This window comes from Suncus etruscus, chromosome 9, assembly GCF_024139225.1.
Source record: "Suncus etruscus isolate mSunEtr1 chromosome 9, mSunEtr1.pri.cur, whole genome shotgun sequence".
In the NCBI taxonomy this organism is placed as follows: domain Eukaryota; kingdom Metazoa; phylum Chordata; class Mammalia; order Eulipotyphla; family Soricidae; genus Suncus; species Suncus etruscus.
Window position 1 is genome coordinate 102,806,373 of NC_064856.1, and position 27,663 is coordinate 102,834,035.

Consider the following 27,663-nt stretch of genomic DNA (forward strand, 5'->3'; position numbering starts at 1 on the left):
TAATTTATTTTATTTTTCTAAAATATATAAGTAAATGATTAACAGTGTAATATAAAGAAAAATATAAAAATAATGAAGGATAGTATAGGCTGTGTAGCTTGTAAACTTTTCGTTAGATATATTTTTATATATTATAAATATATTTACTTCTAAATATATTGCTTATAAGGTTCACTATTTTTAAAACATTGGGTTACACCTACCTGTGTCTTGGATATATTTTACACAGGCATTAATATTGGTAACACTGCCTGAAACAGATAATTTTGGGTGGCAATAAATATAAGGATAATAGAAATACAGGAAACCAAGTTTTCACTTGTCTCTATCTAGATATTTTATACATAGTAAAATGCCACTAAAAAATTCTTAACCTGTACTCCCATTAGTGGTAAAAGATATTCCTGCCCCAAATAATTTTCCTTACTGTGGTGAATGGATAGCCCACTTCATCATCCTCTTAAAGGCCTCTTTGATCTCTTTGTTTCTTAGACTATAGATAAGAGGGTTTAACATGGGAATGAGGATAACATAGGCCACTGACAGCACTTTGTCTTTCCTCTTGGTGTGACTAGAACTAGAATGCAGGTACACAGAAAGGGTTGCACCATAGAAGAGGATCACAACTGCTAGGTGGGAGGCACAGGTATTGAAGGCTTTGGCACTACCTTTCACTGAGGATATTTTCAAGATGGAAGCTGTGATAAAACCATAGGATAACAGAATCATTAGCAAAGACCCAAAGCCAACAAAGAAAGCTACAAGAAAAACAATTATTTGGGTGACAAAAGGGCTGGAACATGACAAAGTAATGATCTGGGGTAAGTCACAGAAGAAATGTTGAATGACATTTGGTCCACAATAGTCTAGTTTAAAGCAAGGAACTGTTTGAACTAAGCTACCAAGAAAACCAATCCAGAAGACTCCAGCAATCATCTTCTGACAGAGCCCAGGTTCCATGATGGTTGAGTACTGCAAAGGGTTCCCAATGGCTACATATCTGTCATAGGCCATGACAGCTAAGAGGCAACACTCAGACAAACACATCCAGCATCCAACAAAATACTGAGTGGCACAGCCAACAAAAGAGATAGTTTTTTTATCTTTGAAAAAATCAGAAAGCATTTTGGGGCTGGTGGAAGAAGTAAAGCAAATGTCTATACATGATAGACAACTCAGAAAAAAATACATAGGTATGTGCAGGTGAGAGTCCATCCTGATGAGTAGGATCAGACACAGGTTCCAAAATAAGGTTACGAGATAGATCCCCAGGAAGACTGGAAAGAGGATAAGCCGCAGCTCTTTGTCATCTGTGAGCCCCACTAAAACAAACATAACCACTGAGCTCTGATTTCTTTCTTCTTCCATAGAGATGTTTGGTTCCACCTTCTGAACAAAAGAAAAAGAACATAAATTAATTCTTAAAAACCAAAATAAATATTTTATTCCTTTTTATTTACCAAGCAGATATATAATCTTAGATGACAATAATTCAGCTTTCTCTGCCTTTCATGTACAGTCACAAAATTTAACATTTCTTTTTACAGGTTTTCTCTGTCTCTAGGGGATAAAGGTAGCAATTGAAAATATAAAATATTATTCCCTATTATTTTTTTAATTTCATACTATTCCATTTTGGGGGGAGTTTGGTTTTTCGACCACACCCAGTATCACTCAGGGGTTACTCATGACTATGCACTCAGAAATCGCTCCTGGCTTGGGGGACCATATGGGACGCCGGGGATTGAACCGAGGTCCATATTGTTCCATTCTTAAATGTTTGTATAGTTCACAAATATATAAGAACTGATAAATAGTAAATTAGAAAAGTGTTTAAATTCTCTATTTGGTAATCCTAGGGGACTCCACACAGTCTTGCATTTGACATTAGTTAAATTTATGAAGAAGTGCCTATTTATAATGGGCTTTACAAAAAAAATAGGAGATTGGAACAGTATACTCATATAATTTCATTAAGGAAGACATTTTCTTAATCTATATCATGGAAAATAGATAATTTTCAACTGACATTTTGCTTTCAGAAAGATTGGAAATATATAAGAACAATGTAATTGTATTATGAAAATAGTCATACATCAAAAAAAGTAGCTTGGAAATTAATGTGATTTGGCCAAGATCCATTAAGTTATAAAAACTCCTGAATATTTGGTATGACAAAGTTTAAAGAGCTTCTATGATATATTTTTTGCAGGTATAGTATAGTTTACTTAGAGAATATGTTTATCTAACACAATGTTTTTGGTTTGGGGCCATACCCAGCTGTACTTAGTGTGTTCAGGGGTTACTCTTGGCTTTGTATTAAAAAACAATCCCTCCTGGCAGGCTCAGGGTACCGGATGGGATATCAGGTATTGAACTCAGGTTGGCCACATGCAAGGCAAATGGCCTATGTGCTGTGCTATCATACCAGCCCATAACACAATGATTTTTAAGATCTTATTTAGTTAATGATAGCTTGAAATCTCTGATAAAAATCTCTATATCGACCCTTCTTTTTTTTTGTTATCATTTGACTCAGTAAATGCCCAATCAGTGAGACCATTTGGAGGGTTGAAAATTCTAAGTGGTACTCAGGTGACCCAAGCCTATACCTGGTCATCCTCAGCCACTCTGAATGTTCAATGCAGGGGCCTGAGCAAGTGGGGAAACTTATACCCTGAAGCACCACAAACCATCAGGTCAACCCACTCATGTTCCAAGGCTCGGGTGTTGCTAGGGGTTTAACCACTATGCATGCTATCTCCTTAGCCCCAGTAAAACGTAGGAAATAGTGCCCAGGATACAAGAGCCACCCACTGAGTGGGAGAAACTATTCACCCAATACCCATCAGATAAGGGGCTAATCTCCAAAATATACAAGGCACTGACAGAACTTTACAAGAAAAAAACATCTAACCCCATCAAAAAATGGGGAGAAGAAATGAACAGACACTTTGACAAAGAAGAAATACGCATGGCCAAAAGACACATGAAAAAATGTTCCACATCACTAATCATCAGGGAGATGCAAATCAAAACAACGATGAGATACCACCTCACACCCCAGAGAATGGCACACATCACAAAGAATGAGAATAAACAGTGTTGGCGGGGATGTGGAGAGAAAGGAACTCTTATCCACTGCTGGTGGGAATGCTGTCTAGTTCAACCTTTATGGAAAGCGATATGGAGATTCCTCCAAAAACTGGAAATCGAGCTCCCATACGATCCAGCTATACCACTCCTAGGAATATACCCTAGGAACACAAAAATACAATACAAAAACCCCTTCCTTACACCTATATTCATTGCAGCTCTATTTACCATAGCAAGACTCTGGAAACAACCAAGATGCCCTTCAACAGATGAATGGCTAAAGAAACTGTGGTACATATACACAATGGAATATTATGCAGCTGTCAGGAGAGATGAAGTCATGAAATTTTCCTATACATGGATGTACATGGAATCTATTATGCTGAGTGAAATAAGTCAGAGAGAGAGAGAAAAACGCAGAATGGTCTCACTCATCTATGGGTTTTAAGAAAAATGAAAGACACCCTTGTAATAATAATTTTCAGACACAAAAGAGAAAAGAGCTGGAAGTTCCAGCTCACCTCAGGAAGCTCACCACAAAGAGTGATGAGTTTAGTTAGAGAAATAACTACATTTTGAACTGTCCTAATATTGAGAATGTATGAGGGAAATGTAGAGCCTGTTTAGGGTACAGGCGGGGGTTGGGTGGGGAGGAGGGTGATTTGGGACTTGGGTGATGGGAATGTTGCACTGGTGATGGGTGGTGTTCCTTTTATGACTGAAACCCAAACACAATCATGTATGTAATCAAGGTGTTTAAATAAAAAAAAAATTAAAAAAAAAAAAAAAAAAAAAAAAAAAAAAAAAGAAATGTGAAATTCGCCCAGTATATGTACATTTTTAAATACCCTATTTTTCTTTATTATAATACACAAACATATCTAAACATCTACTTACACATTTGTATATGCAGTATTTTGTTAGCCTTAGTTTCCACTGCCTTTTCTTTTTTTTTTTTGACTTTTTTTATTAATATCTTTATTTAAACATCTTGATTACAAATATGGTTGTGATTAGGTTTTAGTCATGTAAAGAACACTCCCCTTCACCAGTGCAACATTCCCACCACCAATGTCCCAAATCTTCCTCCATCCCACCCCACCTCCACCTGTACTCTAGACAGGCTTTCCAGTCCCCTCATTCATTCACATGGTTATGGTAGTTCTCAGTGTAGTTATTTCTATAACTGCACTCACCACTCTTTGTGGTCAGCTTCAAGAAGTGAGCTGGAATTTTCAGCCCTCTTCTCATTGTCTCTGAGGATTATTGCAAAAATGACTTTTATTTTTCTTAAAACCCATAAATGAGTGAGACTATTCTGCATCTCTCTCCCTCTGACTTATTTCACTCAGCATGATAGATTCCATGTACATCTTTGTATAGGAAAATTTCATGACTTCATCTCTCCTGACGGCTGCATAATATTCCATTGTGTATATGTACCACAGTTTCTCTAGACATTCGTCTGTTGAAGGGCATCTTGGTTGTTTCCAGAGCTTGGCTATTGTGAATAGTGCTGCAATAAATATAGGTGTGAGGAAGGGATTTTTGTATTCTATGGAAAGCTGATTCCTCCAAAAATTGGAAATTGAGCTCCCATTCGACCCAGGTATTCCACTCTTAGGGATATATACTAGGAACACAAGAATACAATACAAAAATCCCTTCCTCACACCTATATATAGACCCTTCTTTAGTAAAGAGAAGAATTTACATGTGGTTTTACTGAATTTTTAGAATAATCTTGAATCTATCTATTCATGGTTCTCAAATGAACATAAGGTACACAAAGTTCCCTTAAAGAATAATGAACTGAACTCATTTAAGATTTATGATGCTTGGGGGCCAGCAAGATAGCATGGAGGTAAAGCGTTTGCCTTGCATGCAGAAGGAAGGTGGTTTGAATCCCGGCATCCCATCTGGTCCCCTCGAGCTTGCCAGGAGCAATTTCAGAGCATGGAGCCAGGAATAACCCCTGAGTACTGCCGGGTGTGACCCCAAAACAAACAAAAATTTAAAAACAAACAAAAGATTTGGGATGCTCAAGCAATGGGCATAAAAATTAGGAAATGTAGGCAAGATTTTGGAAATTCTTTTCTCTTCAGAGCCAGTCCAAAGAACACAAGTAGTAGCACATATTCAGATGCAGTAAATAGCTGAAAGAATATTTTTTGCAGCAGTGTACGTTCTCATCAAAATGTAATAGTTGTTACTCTCTCCAGATGGTCACTAAAATGACTCTCAATACAAACACAATTTCATTCATAAAATAAAACTAAAAATAAAGTTATAAAGGGGGCAGTAGGCCCCAAAAGCAAGCCAGGTTGCATGAAACAGACCTGGATTTGATCCCCAGCATCCTTTGTGGTCCTTGAGCACCATCAGGAGTAATTGCTAAGTGCAAAGCCAGGAGTAAGTCCTGAGCATCACGAGGTTTTGCCCTAAACCAAAACAAAAATTCATAAAAAAATGTTTAAGGGAGAAAATAGCTCTTAAGTAGCCTAGACGTTATCTAAATAAGAATATAGAAATCTTGGGCCAGAGAGATAACATGGAAGTAGGGCGTTTGGCTTGCATGCAAATGGATGGTGGTTCTAATCCCTACATCCCATATGGTCCCCTGAGCCTGCCAGGAACAATTTCTGAGCATAGAGCCAGGAGTAACCCCTGACCGCTGCCCGGTGTGACCCTCCCCTAAAAAAAGGATGTAGAAGTCTTAGCAATTCCTGACAGAAATACATTGTTATGAAGTCAATAAATTATGCCTAAGAACTACAAATATGTCAACAGTAGTAATAATAATAAAGAAATAATAATAAGAAGAATAAATAAGTAAAAATATCAACAAAAATAAAAAACAAAGGAACTATATTTACAATCTGAAACTTTGGTCATGTCCACTATAAGACTGAGTAGAAGGATTTTTAACAGATATTTTTTAACAGATAATTGTCATGTAGTAGTTGTACACATACAAAAGCAGGGAAAATGCCATATATAGAACACCAACAATGACAATACACCCATCAAAAGTCAAATAACACAGTTTCTAAGGAATTACCTCTTAAGTTAAATTTCAGAGAATAAATCTACCAAAACCAGGGAATACATTAAAAAATATCATCATGTGAAGATATTTTTATGCTTATTTTTGTATTGATTTATAATTTTTTTTTGTTTTTGGGCCACACCTGGTCATGCTCAAGGGTTACTCCTACCTATGTGCTCAGAAATTGCTCCTGGCTTGGGGGACCATATGGGACACCTGGGGATAGAACCGTGGTCTGTCCTAGGCTAGCACAGGCAAGGCAGATGCCTTACCGCTTGCATCACTGCTCCGGCCCCCTGATTTATAATACTATTAACAATGATTTTCTCTGGACATAATTTCAACAATATGTCCATCTTCAGTGAATCAACATCCCTCTCCCAAAGATCCCAAAGCTTGCCTCTCATTCAAATCTCTACCCCAACTCAGTTTTGTGGATAAGTTCTTTCCTTTGTTGTCTTTGTCTCTTTGTTGCTGCCATGCTGTGAAAAATAGCAATAACAGTTGAAAGGGGAAGAGTTTCTGATAGACTTTGGTGGAGGAATCTGGGAACTTTGGTGTGGAATGATGTGATATTGTGTATTTTAGAGGCCAAAAATGCATCTTTAAAACATAGACAGTCATGTAAACCAAGAGTACTTCTATAAAATACCACTTTTTTTTCTATGTCTAAATATTAGAACTTGGCTGACATCAACTTCAAACCAGCCATTGAAGAATTAAATTTACCAAAAAGCAATTCAATGAAATTTAGAAAAATAAGAATGAAATGAGTTATCAGAGATACAGATTAATTTTAGACTATAAATGAATGGTGTGTTCTAGGTAGAAAGGTGATAGTATGGAGAGAGTTGGTGCTAATCAAATTTTCCAGGATTGGCCTACACCCTAGACCTGAAGTAGTCTCAAAGTCATTAAGACCAGATCACTTTGAAAGGCAAGTGGTAAGTTCTTTGCTGAAGGACAGGAGACACCACTCCTATGCAGAACCTGAGGCACTGTCCAGAAAATAAGAGACTTCAAGAGAACCGGAATATGAAAATTATTAAGGGACTGGAGTGATAGCACAGCTGTAGGGCATATGCCTTGCACTGGCCAACCAGGGACAGAACAGGGTTCAATTCCTGGCATCTCATATGGTCCCCTGAGCCTGACAGGAGAGATTTTTGAACACAGAGTCAGGAGTAACCCCTAAGCTCTTCAGGGTGTGAACCAAAAGCCGGAAAAAAAATTCAAGGCTCTTCTTGGCAATTTCTCAGCATTAAATTCTTACACAGGATTTGGGAAAAACCTTATGATAAAATGACGTTGTACAAATGTACAAATGTAGAACACATTCTCTAATTTGAAGTTGATCTACATCCATATTCCAGCCTGAAATATTTTGGTTTGGATTCGTTTTGTCTTTGGACCACATCTGGCTTTGTTTATTACTCATGTCTCTGCACTCAGCAATCACTCGAGGCACTACTCAAGTGCCAGTGATGAAATCCAGGCCAGTCTTGTGCAAGGCAGGTGCTCTTCCGACTATACTATTGCTCTAGCTACTGGATCTGAAATGCCTTGGCTTTTTCTTTCTGGGGAAGACTTTTTTCTTGAAAATGATTCTTTCTTTTCCTTATTTCATACTCTCTCACCTTAATTTTTTCTACGTTAAACTATTATACTCAATTTACCACACTTTAGCTTTCTAATTTTTTTTGCATTTTGCCCTAAAAGCAAGGCATACTATGAGATAATTAACATTCATTCCAGGTCTTGTGGAATATTTTGTTGAAAAGGATCATAATGTTTTATTTATTTTTAATATTTAACAGCCTGAGTATACTCTTATTCCCATTTTTCTGAGCACAAACTGTGGGTCATAGCTCAAAGTCACATACACACTGAAATGGAAAAACTGGTTTTAAGGTTTTTGAGCCATATCTTAAATATCTATGCTGAATGACTCACCAAACAAATACATGAATTTCTCCATTGATCTTATTCCTACATAATGACTACAGGGCATAAACAACAATACTGGATGCTTTGTTTTACTGTAAATCATCAATTAAGTTACTCGACTCAAAGGAGACAGAAATACAGGCTGTACTAAGAATTTAGGAATGTAGCCCAGCAGAAGGGCACATAACATGCTTTTGTGAGATCCTAGATTTGCTTACTGCCACTAAAAATAAATCATACTCATTTTTACATGTCTGCATGTGGAAGGACTTCAGTTATATTTCTGGCCTTAGTTATCTATCATGACCCTGTACCACCTCTGACAATGGTGAACCCCCATGAAACCATAGCACCTATAACTGGGTTAGAACTAGGAATTGTTCAGTCAGGTTGACTGAGTATTGCTGAAAATTATCCAATGCTTCTGAGCTGCTCAGAAAAATATACTACAGTAAAAATAAAGATGCTCAGAAAATAATATAACAAATGAAGTGTGACTTGAGACAAAGATACCTTGTGGGAAATCACCAGCTTGGATATTTTTAATATTTAAACACTATTGGTGTCCTTGATTAGTCTTTGCCAGATTTTCTCATTAAAGATCTCTAGAGCAGCAGACTATTTTTATATACACTCTGGTAAAATAAGCAAAGCAACAATAAAATTAAGCACTCATCAATATCATCATTGTCACCTTTATGTTTTTGTTTTGTGTGGGAGTCACACCAGACAGTGAATAGGGGTTTACTTCTGAATCTGAGGTTAGGCATCACTCTTGTTGGAATTAAGGGACCAGATGGAGTACTGGGAATTGAACCTTGGTCAATTCTATGCAAGGTAAGATCTACCCTACTGTATATATCTCTTGTCCCATAACACATATTTTTGCATATATAAATACAAAGAAGTTACAATGCATGTTACTGGTACTGGCCTCATAAGTGAAATAAAGTGTAGAAAAAAGTCTCCTTTAGTATGAATCAAAGAGTAATTAAGATTCTTGGAGCACATTGATGCTACTAAAGCCTGGTTACTACTGGAAACTTTGTGGCCACAGATACCTGCTCAAAAAAATCACAACCTTAAACCTTACAATGAACAGAGATTTGTGTTAAATCACTGGTGATACCTTTCTTAGATTACCTTTCAGCTATTGTGTGAATTTTTTTAACCACCTCAAGGTCAGCAATTAATTAACCTTAATTTTAGTTGCCTTTTATTAAAAACTAGTAGATTTCTTTTGGTTATGGAGAAGATTCATCTTTTTCAGTAATTTTCACATAATAGTCTCAGCTTGGTCTCTTTTTCATTCCCTATTCTTTTATATTTTTGATATTGCTTGGAAAATTAAAATGAGGAAGAAATGACAAGATAACATGAAAAACTGGATCCTTTGACATGTGGCTTTTTTTCATTAAGGTCTTTCATTCCTGATCTTTCCTCCTGTTCACTAGTTGACATTGGAAAGTTCAATGCAATCATAAATGATGAAATAAAATCTGAAAAGATTTGTATGGCAGGAACAACTTGCAGAGCATTGCTCTTAGAAGACTGAATGTTATAGTGGCTGTTTACTGGAAGTAATTCACTTACTCTAATATTTGACATGCTATCAGAATTTCATTGGGCCCACTCAGGTCATGAATAATTTCATTCATAAATCTGTAAAACTGCTCAGCTATGACTTTCTAATAGAGCAGACAAGTCTATGCCTTTTCAAGTTTCTCAAAACCCTTTTTTCTGGATCTGTGTTCTCTCAATTTAATCACTAATTGAACCAGAGCTTTTTAGAGTGAAAAATGCATTGTCAGTCTACATAGTTATATCATTCTTCAGTAGATTTACTTTCATCATAGTCTAAACAAGTTATCCTGATATAAAAATCTTCTATATAGCTGAATCAAGAGCTAAACTGAGTCTTGTCTTTGGTTTGGGGCACACATGCAGGTGTGGCCCCATCTCTCTGATCTTGGGTAACTGAGAAATCAGGAGACCAGCACTGAACACATGCCAAAGTGACAGGTCATCTCCTGAGGACCTGGCACAACCCTGTGGATCCCTCAGAATCCACTTTTTACTAGCTTCCCAATACCCTGGGCCTTTCTCTTTCCCTGACACTTTCTCATTCTGACACTGATACTTTGTGAAATAAATTCCCCTGGTTGTTTTTTTCTTTTTCTAGAAAAATTTAAAAGCAGAGTAAAACAAAAGACCACAAATAAGAATATAAATGCCAAAACAACAACAACAACAACAACAAAAAAACTTCTATATAGGGGCCAGAGCAGTGGCGCAGTTGTAGGGTTTTTACCTTGCACATGGCTGACCTAAGACAGATCACGGTTCAATTCTTGGCTTCCCATGTGGTCCCCCAAGCTAGGAGTGATTCTGAGCACATAAGCAGGTGTAACCCCTTTGTGTCACCAGGTGTTGTCCAAAAATAAAACAAAACAAATCTTCTATATAGTTAATATTCAAGAAACAGGACAGTGAGTAACTCATATATATTTTTTACATTATTTCTGACTTCTAGGTTCCTGAAACTTCTCTGAGCAGGACCCCACTCACCCAAGGATTCAATAAGCTTGACTCTCACAAGTTTCAGCTGCTTTTGCTTTATGGTATAACCAGATAGTCAGTAATGGCTGATGTATTTCTCACTTCTGTCTTCTGAGAACATCCCACTGCATACTCTGCAATGGGGATATAATCTTAGCAAAGTATGACTCAACTTCCATCACCAGTTATGCATCTATGGAAGAAGAGGTCCTTAAATGCTTTTTTCTTTAGCTTCTCTATATCAACTAAGAAGTGGTATGTCTACAAATTACAATAATGAAGGAGCAATTAAAATTATTTATGCTGCAAATCATTTTTCTCTTGGGGACAGAAGAAGCTCACCTCTATTAATTGGTCCCTTGTTTTGGTGACAAGTTTTTCCTGCTCAAAAAGATAGCCCTTTAACCAAAGGCTCAAATTGCCTTTATCTTTGTACAGTGTTGTTTTTTATTTATTTATTTTCTTGGTGACACTATAGCAGATCATTCAGATGAAAGAATGTGTCCACAAAGCAGGCTGTTTTCTACAAGCATGACAATTGCTCCCAACTGGGAATTCTATTCAATGTGCTATAAATAGGAGAAGATAAATGACAGAACATTTGAGGGAAAAAACTCTCTAGGCATTTCATCTCTAATTGGAGCCCTTCCTCAGTTCCCAATAAACAAACAGGATCTCCTGATTATAGCTTTCATTTCCTTTTTCTTTTTTAATTAATTAATAATTTTTTAAATTGAATCACTGTGAAGTCATTCATGATTTTTCAGGCATACAATGTTCCAAAACCCATCCCTTTACCAGTGCACATTTCCAACTGACAATGTCCCAAGTTTTCTTCCTGTTCTGCTGTGACTACGGCAGACATCTTTTGTTTCTCTTTTTCCCCCTCTATTTCTTTTACTTTTGTTGATTTAGTCACTGTGGAGTGCAATGTTGTTAATAAAATAAATTTACCTTTTCCTTCTTTGAGCACCAATTTATTTTGTTGTTGTTGTTGTTGTTTTGTTTGTTTTTTGGGGGGGGACCACACTCATTTGATGCTCAGGGGTTACTCCTGGCTAAGCGCTCAGAAATTGCCCCTGGCTTGGGGGGACCATATGGGACGCTGGGGGATCGAATCTCGGCCCTTCCTTGGCTAGCACTTGCAAAGCAGACACCTTACCTCTAGCGCCACCTCACCAGCCCTGTGAGCACCAATTTCTTATCCAGGATAATTATTTCCAACTATCATTGTCATAGTGGTCCCCGCTCTACCCAGATTACACTCCCCCTCTTTTTGCAGAAAGTTTTCTATCATGATGGACCAGTGGTTCTGTCTTCACTAATGTCTTTGAGCATTACTATCATACTATCATTTTTATATCTCATAAATGCAATAATTTTACACCTATCTCTCTTCTTCATACTCATATCACTCAGAATAATACTCTATGTATCCAACCATATGAAAGCAAATTTCATGGATTCATTTTTCCTAACAGCTGTGTTTTCCATTGTGTATGTACCGCTGTTTTGTTTCCCCACTCAAATCTTCTTAGGAAGTTGGGTTGTTAGGGTCTGGGAAAAATCCCCATCCTCAGGGCACCCTGAGTCATTCCAAGGAATGACTTAGAGGCCATGCAAGAGCACAGGTGAGATTTTATTCTGGATCCAGGGTCAGTGCCTGGGACAGATCCCAAAGCAAAGACCTCAAGCTTTGTCTGAGCAAGGTTTATATAGATCATTTCTTAAAGGAACAGTTTCATCATTTCTTACAGGCACAGGCGCAGTTTGTGCATTTTTACATCATAACTTAGCCAGAAGAAAGAAACATATTCAATGAACAAAGAGATGATCATTAAAACTTATCAACCCTAGTGTTACATATTGCAGGTGCCAGCTTATCACAGTGGGCCAGGATGGGAACAACCTGGTCTTTTTAGTTACAGAGAAGAAAGGGGATCACTAAAACTCAAGGTTCAAATGTAGCTAATTGTTAGATTCTTTTGCACAGAGTGGCACATACGTCAGCCTCAGAAGCATGGGAGTTGGACTTTCTGGTGGCAAGAGCCCCCTCTGGTTGGTACTGCTGAAGTCACTCTAGGCTTATCATGATTAGCAATAATATAAGAATACTTAATGGCTAACTTAACTTATTGATATACATATATCCTATAAAACAAAACTTACTTAAAGTGGCAGTTATAACATAATAGTAAGTATAAACGGGCCTTGATCCCACATGCCCAACCAAGTCTTTATCTCCCAGACTTGCTGTCCTTGGGAGCTGTGAGAGCAGAACTTGCTTATCTTAACTCGAGCTAACTGTCTGAGGCCGTTTTCTAACTGTCTGAGGCCTCTTTGTCTCTGCGGCTCCCTGCTCTTCTGGCAGGGGTTTCTGTTGGCAGGCTAGAATTCTAAAATGGGGCAGTCTTTGAAAAAGGAAAGTTTAAAATATAAAAGACCTAAAAACATTTAAGAAATCTTTCCTCATCAGGGTTGTTCCCAGATTCTGGCTATTGTGAATAGTGCTGCAAAGGATATCAATGGACATAGGAGTACATATGTCTTTTCTGTATTTTGGGGGGCCCTTACCATATATTTCCAGAAACAGTATTGCTAGGTCATATGGCAGCTCAATTTCTAAATTTTTGAGGACTTTTCATATTATTTTTTAAAAAGGCTGGATCATTCAACATTCTCACCTGCAGTGAATGAGAGTCATTTTCTTGCTGCATCCATGCTAGCACTGGTTGTTTTTGTTTTTTTTTTTGGTTGTGTGCCAGCCTTTGTGGTATGAGATGATATATCAGTGTTGTTTTGATTTGCTTCTCCCTGCCAGTTAATGACATGGAGTGTTTTCTTATGTGCCATTTGGCCATCTGTTTTTCCTCTTTGAGGAAGTTTCTGTTTATCTCCTTCCCCCATTTTTGGTTGTGGTTGGATACTTTTTTTCCTTCAATGAACTCTATCAGTGTATAATATACATAAGACCTTATAGGCCAAAGATCTTATATATCTTAGATATTAACCCCTTAATGATGGTTACTAGGTGAGTAATTTCTCCCAGTTTGTAGGCAATTTTTGCATCCTGGTCATCATTTACTTTGAGGCACAGAAGTTCCTTAATTTCATGTAGTCCCATTTGTTTATTTTTGTTTCTACTTGGTTGGTTAGTGGTGTTTCATCTTTGAAGTTGCCCTTAGCTTCAACAAGGCATCTTATTGATGCTTTTAATCTTAGTGTTGACTTATTGAACTCTTCAATCTTATGGAGAGTTCTTCCTATGTTTTCTTCTATGTACTTTATGGTTTCAGGTCTTATATCCTGATCTTTATGTTGATATGGCTTTTGTATAGTGTTAAAAAGAGGCCTGCATTCATTGTTTATAGATAACCAGTTCCCCCACCCCCCAGATGACCAATTTTGCAGCACAATTTGTTGAAGAGGCTTTCCTTGCTCCACATTATATTTTGTGCTGCTTTATTAAGGTATCCTATTCCTGTGGATCTGTCTCAGGACTCTTATTCACTGTTAATGGGAATGTTGACTATACCAGATTTTTGGGAAAACAATATGAAAATTCCTCAAAAATCTAGAAATTGGTCTGCCATATAATCCAGCAATACCAGTCCTTGGAATGTTCTAGAGCCCAAACACAATGCAGAAAATGCATCTGCACTTCTCTGTCAATTGCAGCACTATTCACAATAGCCAAAATATTGAAATAGCCCTGTGACCAAGAACAGAAGAGTGGAACCATGGTAATCTACACAATAAAATACTACACAGTTGTTAAGAAAACTGAAGTCATAAAATTTGCTTAAACATTGATGGATACAGAGAGTATTAGGCTGAGTGATGTAAGTCTGAGGGAGAGAGATAGACATAGAATGATTGCACTTAACTGTGAATATTTTTAAAAATAGTATAAGAATATCTAAAGACACTATAAATGATGATGGGAGTGCAGTTGGGGTAAAGAAGGGACCCCCTATTATAATAATAGTTGGAAATTATCCCTATGGGTATGAATTCACAACTGAAAGGAGACAAATTGATATGCATGATTTTCCTTCAGTAATAGTATTGCAAAATATGGTTATTAAATAGCAAAAGGAGGGGAAAAATGAGAGAGAGGGAGATAAGAAGAAAAGTATTGGCCAGAGGTATATTGGGATGAGTACAGGAGGGAAACAGGGAAATTGGTCGAGGGAAATGAACTCTGCTAAAGGGATAATATTGAAAAATTGTCAGACGCCATTTTCAGGGAGGGACTTCAGAGCATAAAAACCGGCTATCCTTTGCAAAAGCTGGCTCCCTGTGTGTGACACCAGGCGGGGAAAATCCGCGAAAGTACACCGGCCCAGTGGGGCTCAGCTGTGAAAGACTGTGAGTGTGACCTGTCTATGTCTGTCTACTGTCCTCTTGCGTGAAACTCTTGCGAGTGGGGCAAAAAGAGCCTCCAGAAACCTCGCTCGCCCAGACGCCATTTTCAGGGAGGGACTTCAGAGCATAAAAGCCGGCTATCCTTTGCAAAAGCTGGCTCCCTGTGTGTGACACCAGGCGGGGAAAATCCGCGAAAGTACACCGGCCCAGTGGGGCTCAGCTGTGAAAGACTGTGAGTGTGACCTGTCTATGTCTGTCTACTGTCCTCTTGCGTGAAACTCTTGCGAGTGGGGCAAAAAGAGCCTCCAGAAACCTCGCTCGCCCAGACGCCATTTTCAGGGAGGGACTTCAGAGCATAAAAACCGGCTATCCTTTGCAAAAGCTGGCTCCCTGTGTGTGACACCAGGCGGGGAAAATCCGCGAAAGTACACCGGCCCAGTGGGGCTCAGCTGTGAAAGACTGCGAGTGTGACCTGTCTATGTCTGTCTACTGTCCTCTTGCGTGAAACTCTTGCGAGTGGGGCAAAAAGAGGCTCAGAGGAGCACGGCCGCTCCGCTTCGCTACGCGGCCGTGCACTCTTTCTAAGGAAAGAACTCCATTGCAACAAGAAGGAAAAATCACACTAAGAACGGCGCTATATCACAGAAGCAAACATTCCTCTCTGGACTGTCTTCTCTGTTACATGCTCGGGCCTAAGATTTGACCCAGTGTGAGGCTTCATCCACGGAGGACTCCCCTCCCTTAGAGGCAAGTCAGCCCATCCAGAAAGGGAGGAGCCAGAGGAGTGTGCTGCCTACATCATATAGACAATGAATACCACTACAACACGTAGAAAAACCCACAATACAAATGTGACAATGGGGAAACAGCGCAGGCCAGCATCAGACATAGAGAATGAAGATGACAATTCTGAGGACCAGATAATGACTGAACAACTAATCAACCTCTCAGATAAGGACTTTAGACTAGCAATATGGAAGGTGCTCAACAGACTCCAAGAAACCATGGATCGAGTTGAACAGAACACTAATAAGAACCAAGAAAATATGAAGGCAGAAATGACAAAACTCCAAACTGAAATAACATGTCAACTAACAGGCCTGAAAAACTCAGTAAACGAAGTGAATGACAAAATGGATAAGCTCTGGGACAGGGTATCAGAAGCTGAGAATAGACTTGGTGCTGTGGAAGATGAGATACATAACAATTCCATACAGCAGGAGAGATTGGACAAAAAACTTAAAGCAAATGAGCAGACAATGGAAAAATTAGTCAAAGAATGGGAACAGACGAAAATAGAAGTCTATGATAAGATCAACAGAAACAACTTAAGAATCATTGGAGTCCCAGAGACCCAGGAAGAAAATTTCCAGGAAGAATCAATGGTCAAGAACATCATTAAAGAGAAACTTCCAGAGCTAAAGAATATATGTGATCAAATCCTGCATGCCCGAAGAGTACCAACCAAAAGAGACCCCAGAAAAACCACCCCAAGACACATCCTAGTCACAATGACAAATCCCACAGATAGAGACAGAATTCTGAAAACAGCAAGATCAAAAGGGGAAATCATGTTCAAGCAAGCTTCCCTGAGATTTACAGCAGACCTGTCACCAGAAACGCTCAATGCCAGAAAGCAGTGGTGGGATATTGTGACAAGACTGAATGAAATGAATGCTTCACCCAGAATACTATACCCAGCAAAACTCACTTTCCGGTTTGATGGAAGAATACATGGTTTCACAGACAAAAAACAGCTCAGAAACTTCACAGACACAAAACCAGTCTTAAGAGAAAAACTGAAAGACCTAATCTAAGACAAGACTACCCAAAAGACACACCAAATTTTGAAATAAAGATGGCGTTAAATCCCAGGACAATTCTTTCTCTCAACGTCAATGGACTAAATGCACCAGTTAAGAGACACAGAGTGGCTAAATGGATCAAAAAACTCAATCCAACCTTCTGCTGCCTACAAGAAACGCACCTGAATAGTCAGAACAAACATAGACTCAAAATAAAAGGCTGGAGAAAAGTTATCCAAGCAAACAACACCCATAAAAAAGCTGGAGTGGCCATACTAATATCAGATAATGCAAACTTTATACTCAGGAAGGTTGTAAGGGACAAAGACGGACATTTTATATTAATCAAGGGGTACGTAGAGCAGGAAGAATTCACTCTCCTAAACATATATGCACCGAATGAGGGGCCAGCAAAATATTTAATACAACTGCTGACAAATCTGAAAAATAATATCAACAACAACACAATAATTGTGGGGGACCTTAACACGGCTTTGTCAACACTGGACTGGTCAACCAGACTGAAACCCAACAAGAATATACTAGACCTGAGGAGAGAAATGGAAGAAAGAGGCCTAGTGGATATATATAGGACACTCCATCCCCAGAAACCTGGATACACATTCTTCTCCAATGTACATGGGACATTCTCCAGGATAGACTACATGCTGGCACATAAAACATACCTCCATAAGATCAAGAGGATAGAAATTTTGCAGACTACCTTCGCTGACCACAAGGCTCTGAAATTATTTGTGAACTCCAAAGGGACTCAGAAGAAACACTTTAACACCTGGAAGTTAAACAGCCTCATGCTCAATAACCAGTGGGTCCGAGATGAAATCAAGGAGGAAATAAAAAGGTTCCTGGAAACAAATGACAATAAAGACACAAACTCTCAGAACTTATGGGACACAGCAAAAGCAGTACTGAGAGGAAAATTTATAGCTTTGCAAGCACACATCAGGAAGGAAGAAGGAGCTTACCTGAGTAGCTTAATGACACAGCTAATAGAACTAGAAAATGCTCAACAAAAGGACCCAAGAACAGGAAGACAGAAGGAAATAACAAAGCTGAGAGCAGAAATCAACGAAGTGGAAACTCAAAAAACAATCCGAAAGATCAACGAAAGCAGAAGTTGGTTCTTTGAAAAAATAAACAAGATTGATAGACCACTGGCAAACCTAACAAAGAAAGAGAGAGAGAGAAACTTGATAACTCGTATCAGGAATGAAAAAGGAGAGATCACTACTGATATGACAGAGATTCAAAGGGTAATCAGAAACTACTTTGAAAAACTCTACGCCACTAAAAATGAGAACCTGGAAGAAATGGATAAATTCTTGGACTCTTATAATCTTCCACGGTTGAAGGAAGAGGATGTAGCATATCTAAACACCCCCATCACCATTGATGAAATTAAAACAGTAATCAAATGTCTGCCGAAAAACAAAAGCCCAGGTCCAGATGGATTCACTAATGAATTCTATCAAACTTTCCAAGAGGAACTACTGCCAATCTTGGCAAGACTCTTTCATGAAATTGAACAAACAGAAACACTTCCAAATAGCTTTTATGAAGCCAACATCACCTTGATACCTAAACCAGACAGAGACGCTACCAAAAAAGAAAATTACAGACCAATATCACTGATGAATGCAGATGCAAAGATCCTCAACAAAATCCTGGCAAATAGGATTCAATGCCTCATTAAGAAGATCATCCACTACGATCAAGTAGGTTTCATCCCAGGAATGCAAGGCTGGTTTAACATCCGTAAATCTATCAACATAATACACAACATCAATAACAAGAAAAATAAAAACCACATGATCATATCAATAGATGCAGAGAAAGCATTTGATAAGGTCCAACACCCATTCTTGATCAAAACTCTCAGCAAGATGGGAATGGAGGGAACCTTTCTCAATATAGTGAAGGCCATCTACCACAAGCCAGTGGCAAATATTATCCTCAATGGAGAAAAACTGAAAGCCTTCCCTCTAAATTCTGGCACAAGACAAGGCTGTCCTCTCTCACCACTCCTATTCAACATAGCACTGGAAGTACTTGCTATAGCGATTAGGCAAGAAAAGGATATCAAGGGAATCCAGATAGGAAAGGAAGAAGTCAAGCTCTCACTGTTTGCAGATGACATGATACTCTACTTAGAAAACCCTAAAGACTCTATCAAAAAGCTTCTAGAAACAATAGACTCATATAGCAAGGTGGCAGGCTACAAAATTAACACACAAAAATCAATGGCCTTTCTATACACCAACAGTAATAAAGAAGAAATGGACATTAAGAAAACAACCCCATTCACAATAGTACCACACAAACTCAAATATCTTGGAATCAACTTGACTAAATATGTGAAGGACCTATACAAAGAAAACTATAAAACTCTGCTCCAAGAAATAAGAGAGGACACACGGAAATGGAAACACATACCCTGCTCATGGATTGGCAGGATTAACATCATCAAAATGTCAATACTCCCCAAGGCATTATACAGATTTAATGCCATCCCTCTAAAGATACCCATGACATTCTTCAAAGAAGTGGATCAGACACTTTTGAAATTCATTTGGAACAATAAACACCCTCGAATAGCTAAAGCAATCATTGGGAAAAAGAATATGGGAGGAATTACTTTCCCCAACTTTAAACTGTACTACAAAGCAACAGTTATCAAAACAGCATGGTATTGGAATAAGGATAGGTCCTCAGATCAGTGGAATAGGCTTGAATACTCAGAAAATGTTCCCCAGAGATACAACCATCTAATTTTTGATAAAGGAGCAGGAAATCCTAAATGGAGCAGGGAAAGCCTCTTCAACAAGTGGTGTTGGCACAATTGGATAGCCACTTGCAAAAAATTAAACTTAGACCCCCAGCTAACATCATGTACAAAGGTAAAATCCAAATGGATTAAAGACCTCGATATCAGCCCCAAAACCATAAGATATATAGAACAGCACATAGGCAAAACACTACAGGACATTACAGGCATCTTCAAGGAGGAAACTGCACTCTCCAAGCAAGTGAAAGCAGAGATTAACAGATGGGAATATATTAAGCTGAGAAGCTTCTGCACCTCAAAGGAAATAGTGCCCAGGATACAAGAGCCACCCACTGAGTGGGAGAAACTATTCACCCAATACCCATCAGATAAGGGGCTAATCTCCAAAATATACAAGGCACTGACAGAACTTTACAAGAAAAAAACATCTAACCCCATCAAAAAATGGGGAGAAGAAATGAACAGACACTTTGACAAAGAAGAAATACGCATGGCCAAAAGACACATGAAAAAATGTTCCACATCACTAATCATCAGGGAGATGCAAATCAAAACAACGATGAGATACCACCTCACACCCCAGAGAATGGCACACATCACAAAGAATGAGAATAAACAGTGTTGGCGGGGATGTGGAGAGAAAGGAACTCTTATCCACTGCTGGTGGGAATGCTGTCTAGTTCAACCTTTATGGAAAGCGATATGGAGATTCCTCCAAAAACTGGAAATCGAGCTCCCATACGATCCAGCTATACCACTCCTAGGAATATACCCTAGGAACACAAAAATACAATACAAAAACCCCTTCCTTACACCTATATTCATTGCAGCTCTATTTACCATAGCAAGACTCTGGAAACAACCAAGATGCCCTTCAACAGATGAATGGCTAAAGAAACTGTGGTACATATACACAATGGAATATTATGCAGCTGTCAGGAGAGATGAAGTCATGAAATTTTCCTATACATGGATGTACATGGAATCTATTATGCTGAGTGAAATAAGTCAGAGAGAGAGAGAAAAACGCAGAATGGTCTCACTCATCTATGGGTTTTAAGAAAAATGAAAGACACCCTTGTAATAATAATTTTCAGACACAAAAGAGAAAAGAGCTGGAAGTTCCAGCTCACCTCAGGAAGCTCACCACAAAGAGTGATGAGTTTAGTTAGAGAAATAACTACATTTTGAACTGTCCTAATATTGAGAATGTATGAGGGAAATGTAGAGCCTGTTTAGGGTACAGGCGGGGGTTGGGTGGGGAGGAGGGTGATTTGGGACTTGGGTGATGGGAATGTTGCACTGGTGATGGGTGGTGTTCCTTTTATGACTGAAACCCAAACACAATCATGTATGTAATCAAGGTGTTTAAATAAAAAAAAATTAAAAAAAAAAAAAAAAAAAAAAGAAAAATTGTATGACTGAAACTCAATAATCAGCATATTTTATTACAGCATCTCACAGATTCAATTAAATAAAGAGATGATGGAGTAGGGCCTACCAGGGGTCCTCAAACTTTTTAAACAGGGTGCCAGTTCACTGTCCCTCAGACCATTGGAGGGTCTGACTATAGTAAAAACAAAACTTATGAGCGAATTCTTATGCACACTGCATACATCTTATTTTGCAATGAAGAAACAAAACAGATACAAATACAATATGTGGCCCGCGGCACTGACAGAACTTTACAAGAAAAAAACATCTAACCCCATCAAAAAATGGGGAGAAGAAATGAACAGACACTTTGACAAAGAAGAAATACACATGGCCAAAAGACACATGAAAAATGTTCCACATCACTAATCATCAGGGAGATGCAAATCAAAACAACGATGAGATACCACCTCACACCCCAGAGAATGGCACACATCACTAAGAATGAGAATAAACAGTGTTGGCAGGGATGTGGAGAGAAAGGAACTCTTATCCACTGCTGGTGGGAATGCCATCTAGTTCAACCTTTATGGAAAGCGATATGGAGATTCCTCCAAAAACTGGAAATCGAGCTCCCATACGATCCAGCTATACCACTCCTAGGAATATACCCTAGGAACACAAAAATACAATACAAACCCCCCTTCCTTACACCTATATTCATTGCAGCACTATTTACCATAGCAAGACTCTGGAAACAACCAAGATGCCCTTCAACAGACGAATGGCTAAAGAAACTGTGCTACATATACACAATGGAATACTATGCAGCTGTCAGGAGAGATGAAGTCATGAAATTTTCCTATACATGGATGTACACGGAATCTATTATGCTGAGTGAAATAAGTCAGAGAGAGAGAGAAAAACGCAGAATGGTCTCACTCATCTATGGGTTTTAAGAAAAATGAAAGACACCCTTGTAATAATAATTTTCAGACACAAAAGAGAAAAGAGCTGGAAGTTCCAGCTCACCTCAGGAAGCTCACCACAAAGAGTGATGAGTTTAGTTAGGGAAATAAATACATTTTGAACTGTCCTAATAACGAGAATGTATGAGGAAAATGGAGAGCCTGTCTAGAGTACAGGTGGGGGTCGGGTGGGGCAAAGGGAGACTTGGGACATTGGTGATGGGAACGTTGCACTGGTGATGGGTGGTGTTCTTTACATGACTGAAACCCAAACACAATCATGTATGTAATTAACGTGTTTAAATAAATTAAAAAAAAATATGTGGCCCGCGGGCCATAGTTTGAGGACCACTGATAGGCAATGCAAAAGACTGGTTCAGGTTAAGTGAGTGAAATATTAGTATAAGAATAGTTATAAGTGGAAATCAGCTGCTACGTTCATTATCACACAAAGCAATATGTTTCTGAATGTTTCATTGAGGTTTGTTTCATGGATGTCTGTGTCAGACATCTGTTCCATAATTAAACCCAGCTAGATAAAAGCCCTATGCTTTGAAAACAGAGAACTGAAAAAATAATACATTTGGATGACACACAGACTGTTATTTTTCTTTATTTATCTTAGATTTCTGTCTTCACATTTAATCCTTACACACGTATTTATAATTTAGTAGAAATCAAAGTAATTTATATAATTAAATCACTGAAGTAGAAATTATTTTATGAGAACACTTAAATTTCAAATTGAGACAGAGATACAGTGAGAGGAATAATGGGAAAGGCTATAAAAGGGAAAAGATAGATATATTTGCTACATATTTTTCAATGACTTTTTTTTCTTCTCTCTATCTTACCTAGTTAATACCCTTATAAATTAGTATCTTAAAAATAGAAGGGACAGGGGGCTGGAGAGATAGCATGGAGGTAAGGCGTTTGCCTTTCATGCAAGAGGTCATCGGTTCGAATCCCAGCGTCCCATATGGTCCCCCGTGCCTGCCAGGAGCAATTTCTGAGCTTGGAGCCAGGAGTAACCCCTGAGCACTGCCGGGTGTGACCCAAAAAAACCACACAAAAAAAAAATAGAAGGGACAGAAATCTTGAAAGAAAGAGAATCTTTTGTACAATAAAAGTCTGAGTACTTCCTGAAGCTAGAATGAGGTCAAAAACCACCCTTTTCTGGGCATAGGTATGCCTGGAGCATGATCTAGGATAGTTTCCTAGAGTCTGTACAAAATTTCTTAATGACTGTGCTGGCAAACAACTAGCAAGGCAGGATCTGGGTTCCAGAGATATGAACCTCCCCAGTTTTTCAAGGTCCTGAATTTGATCAGAAAGCAGTAGAATAGTCAGAAATTGGGCTACTTGGAAGCTGAGATTCCAAGCAAGAGAATTAAGTGCATTATTTAAAGAAATATTTTTGTAGAGGAAATGTTACGGCTTCAATTTCATACATATTCCATTAGTACTCCTAGAATATTTGATTGTGCAAATAGTTATACAATTTGTATTTCATTTTTATTTCATATGAAGATGGCAGGTAAAAATATCACATTACAGCAGGAACTTTTATTATTCAGGTGTTTACCACTTTCTTCCCAATGTAGCAACTACCTGACATAAATCTCTCAAACCTGATTGGTGTTTTGTAAAAGGTTCTTACCATATGCCCTCTCTCTTAGTCATGATTCCCTATGTTTTCCTAAGTTTCAGGTGTTATATCTTCAAAACTATCTCAAAAGTCACTTAAGTTTTAATGCAAAGTTATTTGTTACTAAGTTTTAAAATCAAATGTTTATCTTCGTCGCTATCCATCATTCCTTCAATTAAGATTGATTTGTTTATGGGCCAAAGATGTAGTGCAGGAGGTAAGGCACTTTCTTTGCACATAGCAAGCCTAATTTTTTTGTTTCTGTTTTTGGATACAACTGGCAGCGCTCAGGGGTTACTCCTGGCTCTATGCTCAGAAATCGCTCCTGGCAGGCTCAGGGGACCATATTGGATGCCGGGATTGGAACTATCGACCTTCTGCATGCAAGGCAAACCCCTAACCTACATGCTATCTCTCAGGCCCCCATAGCTAGCCTAATTTAATACCCAGCACCACACACTCTGGTTATGCAGGAAGGGATAAACAGTGAGCAGAGCTAGATATTCTCATTCACCTTCCAACAAAGATTAATTGATTTAGTTGACTTTGATATTTTGACCTTATCTAAATCTTTTATGTATTCCTAGCATATGTCATAGTAGGTGACCATCATTGAAAAGGAAATAAGACTACTGGGCCGGAGCAGTGGGGCAAGCAGTAGATCATCTGCCTTGCATGTGCTAACCCAGGAAGAACCGGAGTTCCATATGGTCCCCCAAGACAGGAATGATTTCTGAGTGCATAGCTAGGAGTCACCAGGTGTGGCCCCAAAACAAAACAAAAAAATAATAAAAAATCAGGCTAGTAAAAATACTCTTTAATTTTCAGATATTTTTAAGTTTATGTATATTTATTTTTCATTGTTTTTATTCATGCATCATTGGTTTATAAAACTACATAAGTTTAAGACATATGACTATATATCTCAGTTATATATGTATATATATTATATATAGACACATGCACACAACCCTGTACCCACCAAAGTTCTTGTACTATTCAACATTATTTAATGATAGGAGAAAACAATCAACATTAAATAAAAAGAAGTTATATCAGGTTAAAAGGCTTCTTCACAATAAAAAAAAACACAGAAACAAAAAGCTAACCTAGTTGGGAGAAGATAATTATAAATCATACAACAAGGACCACTGAAAAAATATTTAAAGAATTTAAGTAGCAAATTTCAGTAAAGAATCACATAAATGCAGTGTTATATATTAGAAAAAATATAATGTAAATAGCATTACTAGTATTATGTATAATGTATGCTATATGCTGATAAATACATTAGAATAAATACCAGTTGGATTATCAATATAATGATCTACTCAAAAACATGTTCCTTTACAGGATGCATGCATAATTAAAATTTGAGACCTTAAAGAATATTTTAATTTTAGTCACCAATCAGCAAAGGGAATAACCAGAATTCAATCCATATAACTGAAGTAATTGGTCAAGAACTATAAGACAAGAATCTCTTATGAATAATGTATTAGCTTACTTTTGCCCTAATTTTTAGACCAGTATCTATTCAATTATGCCACATATGCCGCACAGAGCTATTGTAATGATAGATTCAATAATGAAGTTAAGAATGTGCCATATGTAAAATGGAAGTGCTTTGTAAGTAGGAAAGAGCCCACATATCTAATTTATTTTCATTAAACGATTTTACCAGAGAGTTGTGTGATATTTGGCTATCCCTATAGACTCTCTGAATATAGGCTTCTCACCAGGAAATTGAGGTTATTAGAATAAATATTCCATAGAAACCTTCCAGCTTAAATTATTCCAGTTTTTTAAGTATATCTAAAACATATATTGTTTTATAAACCTATATAAAATCAATTTAAAAAAGAAAAGAAAAGAAAAGAAAAACTACCATAAGGAGATCCTTATTTATTGGGAACTGAGGAATAGGTCCAAAAGAAACTGACAATATAGGACATTAAATTTCAAAAGACAAAACACTCAATGACAATTGGGATTAGAGATAAAAATGTCTGGATAATTGTTTCCCTCTAATTCTCTTCTGTCATTTATCATTTGCTATTCATAGCACACTGATAATATTCCCAGTTATGAACACCTCTCATGCTTTGAGTGAACAGCGTGTTTTCTAGACATCTCCTCTCATCTCTAGGGGGTTCAACAGTGCCACCCATAAAAGTCATTTTGTAAAGATAAGTTTGAACCTTTGGCTAAAGCTCCATATTTTTTTTTAGCAGGATTAGGATTTGTTGTCTAAGCAAGGACCAATTAGCAGATGTGAGCTTTCTTTGTCCCCAAGAGGAAAGTGATTTATAGCTACACAATTTTAATTGCCTCTTTATTGTCTTAATCTGTGCCCCCACATTATTTCCTAGTTGTCAAAGGGCAGCTAAGAAAAGCATTTAAAGCTCTCCTCTTACGTAATTGCATAACTGGTGAAGGTGGTTCAAACTTTGCTAAGGCTATGCACTCATCTCCAAGTACGGATGGAATGGGATACACCCAAAAGCCAGAAGTAAAAAATATATCAACCATTACAGCCTATCTGGTTAAACCACAAAGTAAAAGGTATTGGAACTCATGAGATTAAAGTTTTTGGAATCCTTGGGTAAGTGAAGGTCTTGTTCTGGGAATTTCAAGAGTAGAATTCAGAAATAATGTCAAAAAATATGTGACTTGTTCAGTCTTTTTCCATGAATTTAATTACCTGAAAGATATTTTTTTTTTACCATGATAGCTTATTTAGACTATGAAAGCAAATCTATTGAAGGATGATATAAATATTTAGACTGCCAATACATTTTCTTTTAAAAAGCTCTGTTTCAATTAGTGATTAAAATTAAAAGAACACAGACCCTGAAAAAGGATTATGCGCTGTTTTTAAGGAGATTGCTCTATTACAAAGTGATATTTGAACAGTTTTATAGATTGAAGGAAAAAATTATTCTTGAATTGAGTGCATCCAATGAAAATCTGATAGCATGTTACATTTTACAGTAAATGAGAAACTTCCAGTAAATATTAACTATCACATTCAATCTTCAGAGAGCAATGCTTTTTAAGTTGTTCTTGCCCTAAAAATCTCTTTGCTTTTGATTCATCACTTATAAATACATTGCACTTTCCAGTGTCAACTAGTGAACATTAGGAAAGACCATTGATATAATACTTTAATGAAAAAAGGCACAAGCCAAAAGATCCAGTCTTTTATGTTCTTTTTTGTTATTACCATTTCTTCTTTATTTTAAGATTACAAACAATATTAAAGATAGGTAAAAACGAGAAACACAAATCATATCAAGCAGAGAATAATATGAGAAAGGAACTGAAAAAGGTAAACCAAGAATTTTGTCTGTGAAACAGAATAAAGTCTATTAGTTTTTAATAAATAAGAAACAACTAAAAGTAAGATTAATTAGTAGTTGAATTTGAGATGGCTAAGGAAAACACAAAGTAACTAAAAGGTGTTCTAAGAATGGCTTCCTCAGTAATTTAACACAAATTTCTGTCTAAATTAAGGTTTAAGGTAGTAGTTTTAGTTTGTTTTTTTTTTTGTTTTGTTTTGGGGTCACACTTGGTGGCGCTCAGGGGTTACTCCTGGCTCCGTGCTCAGAAATTGCTTCTGGCAGGTATGGGAGACCATATAGGATGCCAGGATTTGAACCACCATACATCCTGGGTCAGTTGCATGCAAGGCAAACACCCTACTGCTGTGCTATGTCTCCAGTCCCAAGGTTGTAGTTTTATTGATCAGGCCTCTGTGGACACTAGCTTTACAATGGTGACCGTCCTTTAGTGACATCAATACAGTACAAGTATTTTAATTTCTTTTTTTTAACTTCTCCTAAAAAGATTTTCTTCTACAGTTTATCTCATTTACCAGGCAAGTAACATGTATTGCAACTACTCTCTTTGCTTCCTGAAATTTTTCATATGTAAAAATATGTATCATGGGGCAGGAGAGATGATAGAGGGGTTAGGGTCCTTACCTTGACACCCTTGTTGAGCTCAGGATCACCAGTGCCATAAATCAAATCTATAGCCAT

General features: G+C 37.6%; 1 protein-coding gene across 1 annotated transcript; it reads right to left on the reverse strand.

Moving 5' to 3' along the window:
- Positions 1-423: 423 nt before the first annotated feature.
- Positions 424-27,663, reverse strand: LOC126018728 (olfactory receptor 5A1-like). The gene is made up of 2 exons (XM_049780823.1): positions 27,607-27,663; positions 424-1,389 (listed from the first exon to the last, which is right to left on the reverse strand). Exons 1-2 carry the CDS (start codon positions 27,661-27,663, stop codon positions 424-426), a joined length of 1,023 nt encoding a protein of 340 aa, XP_049636780.1.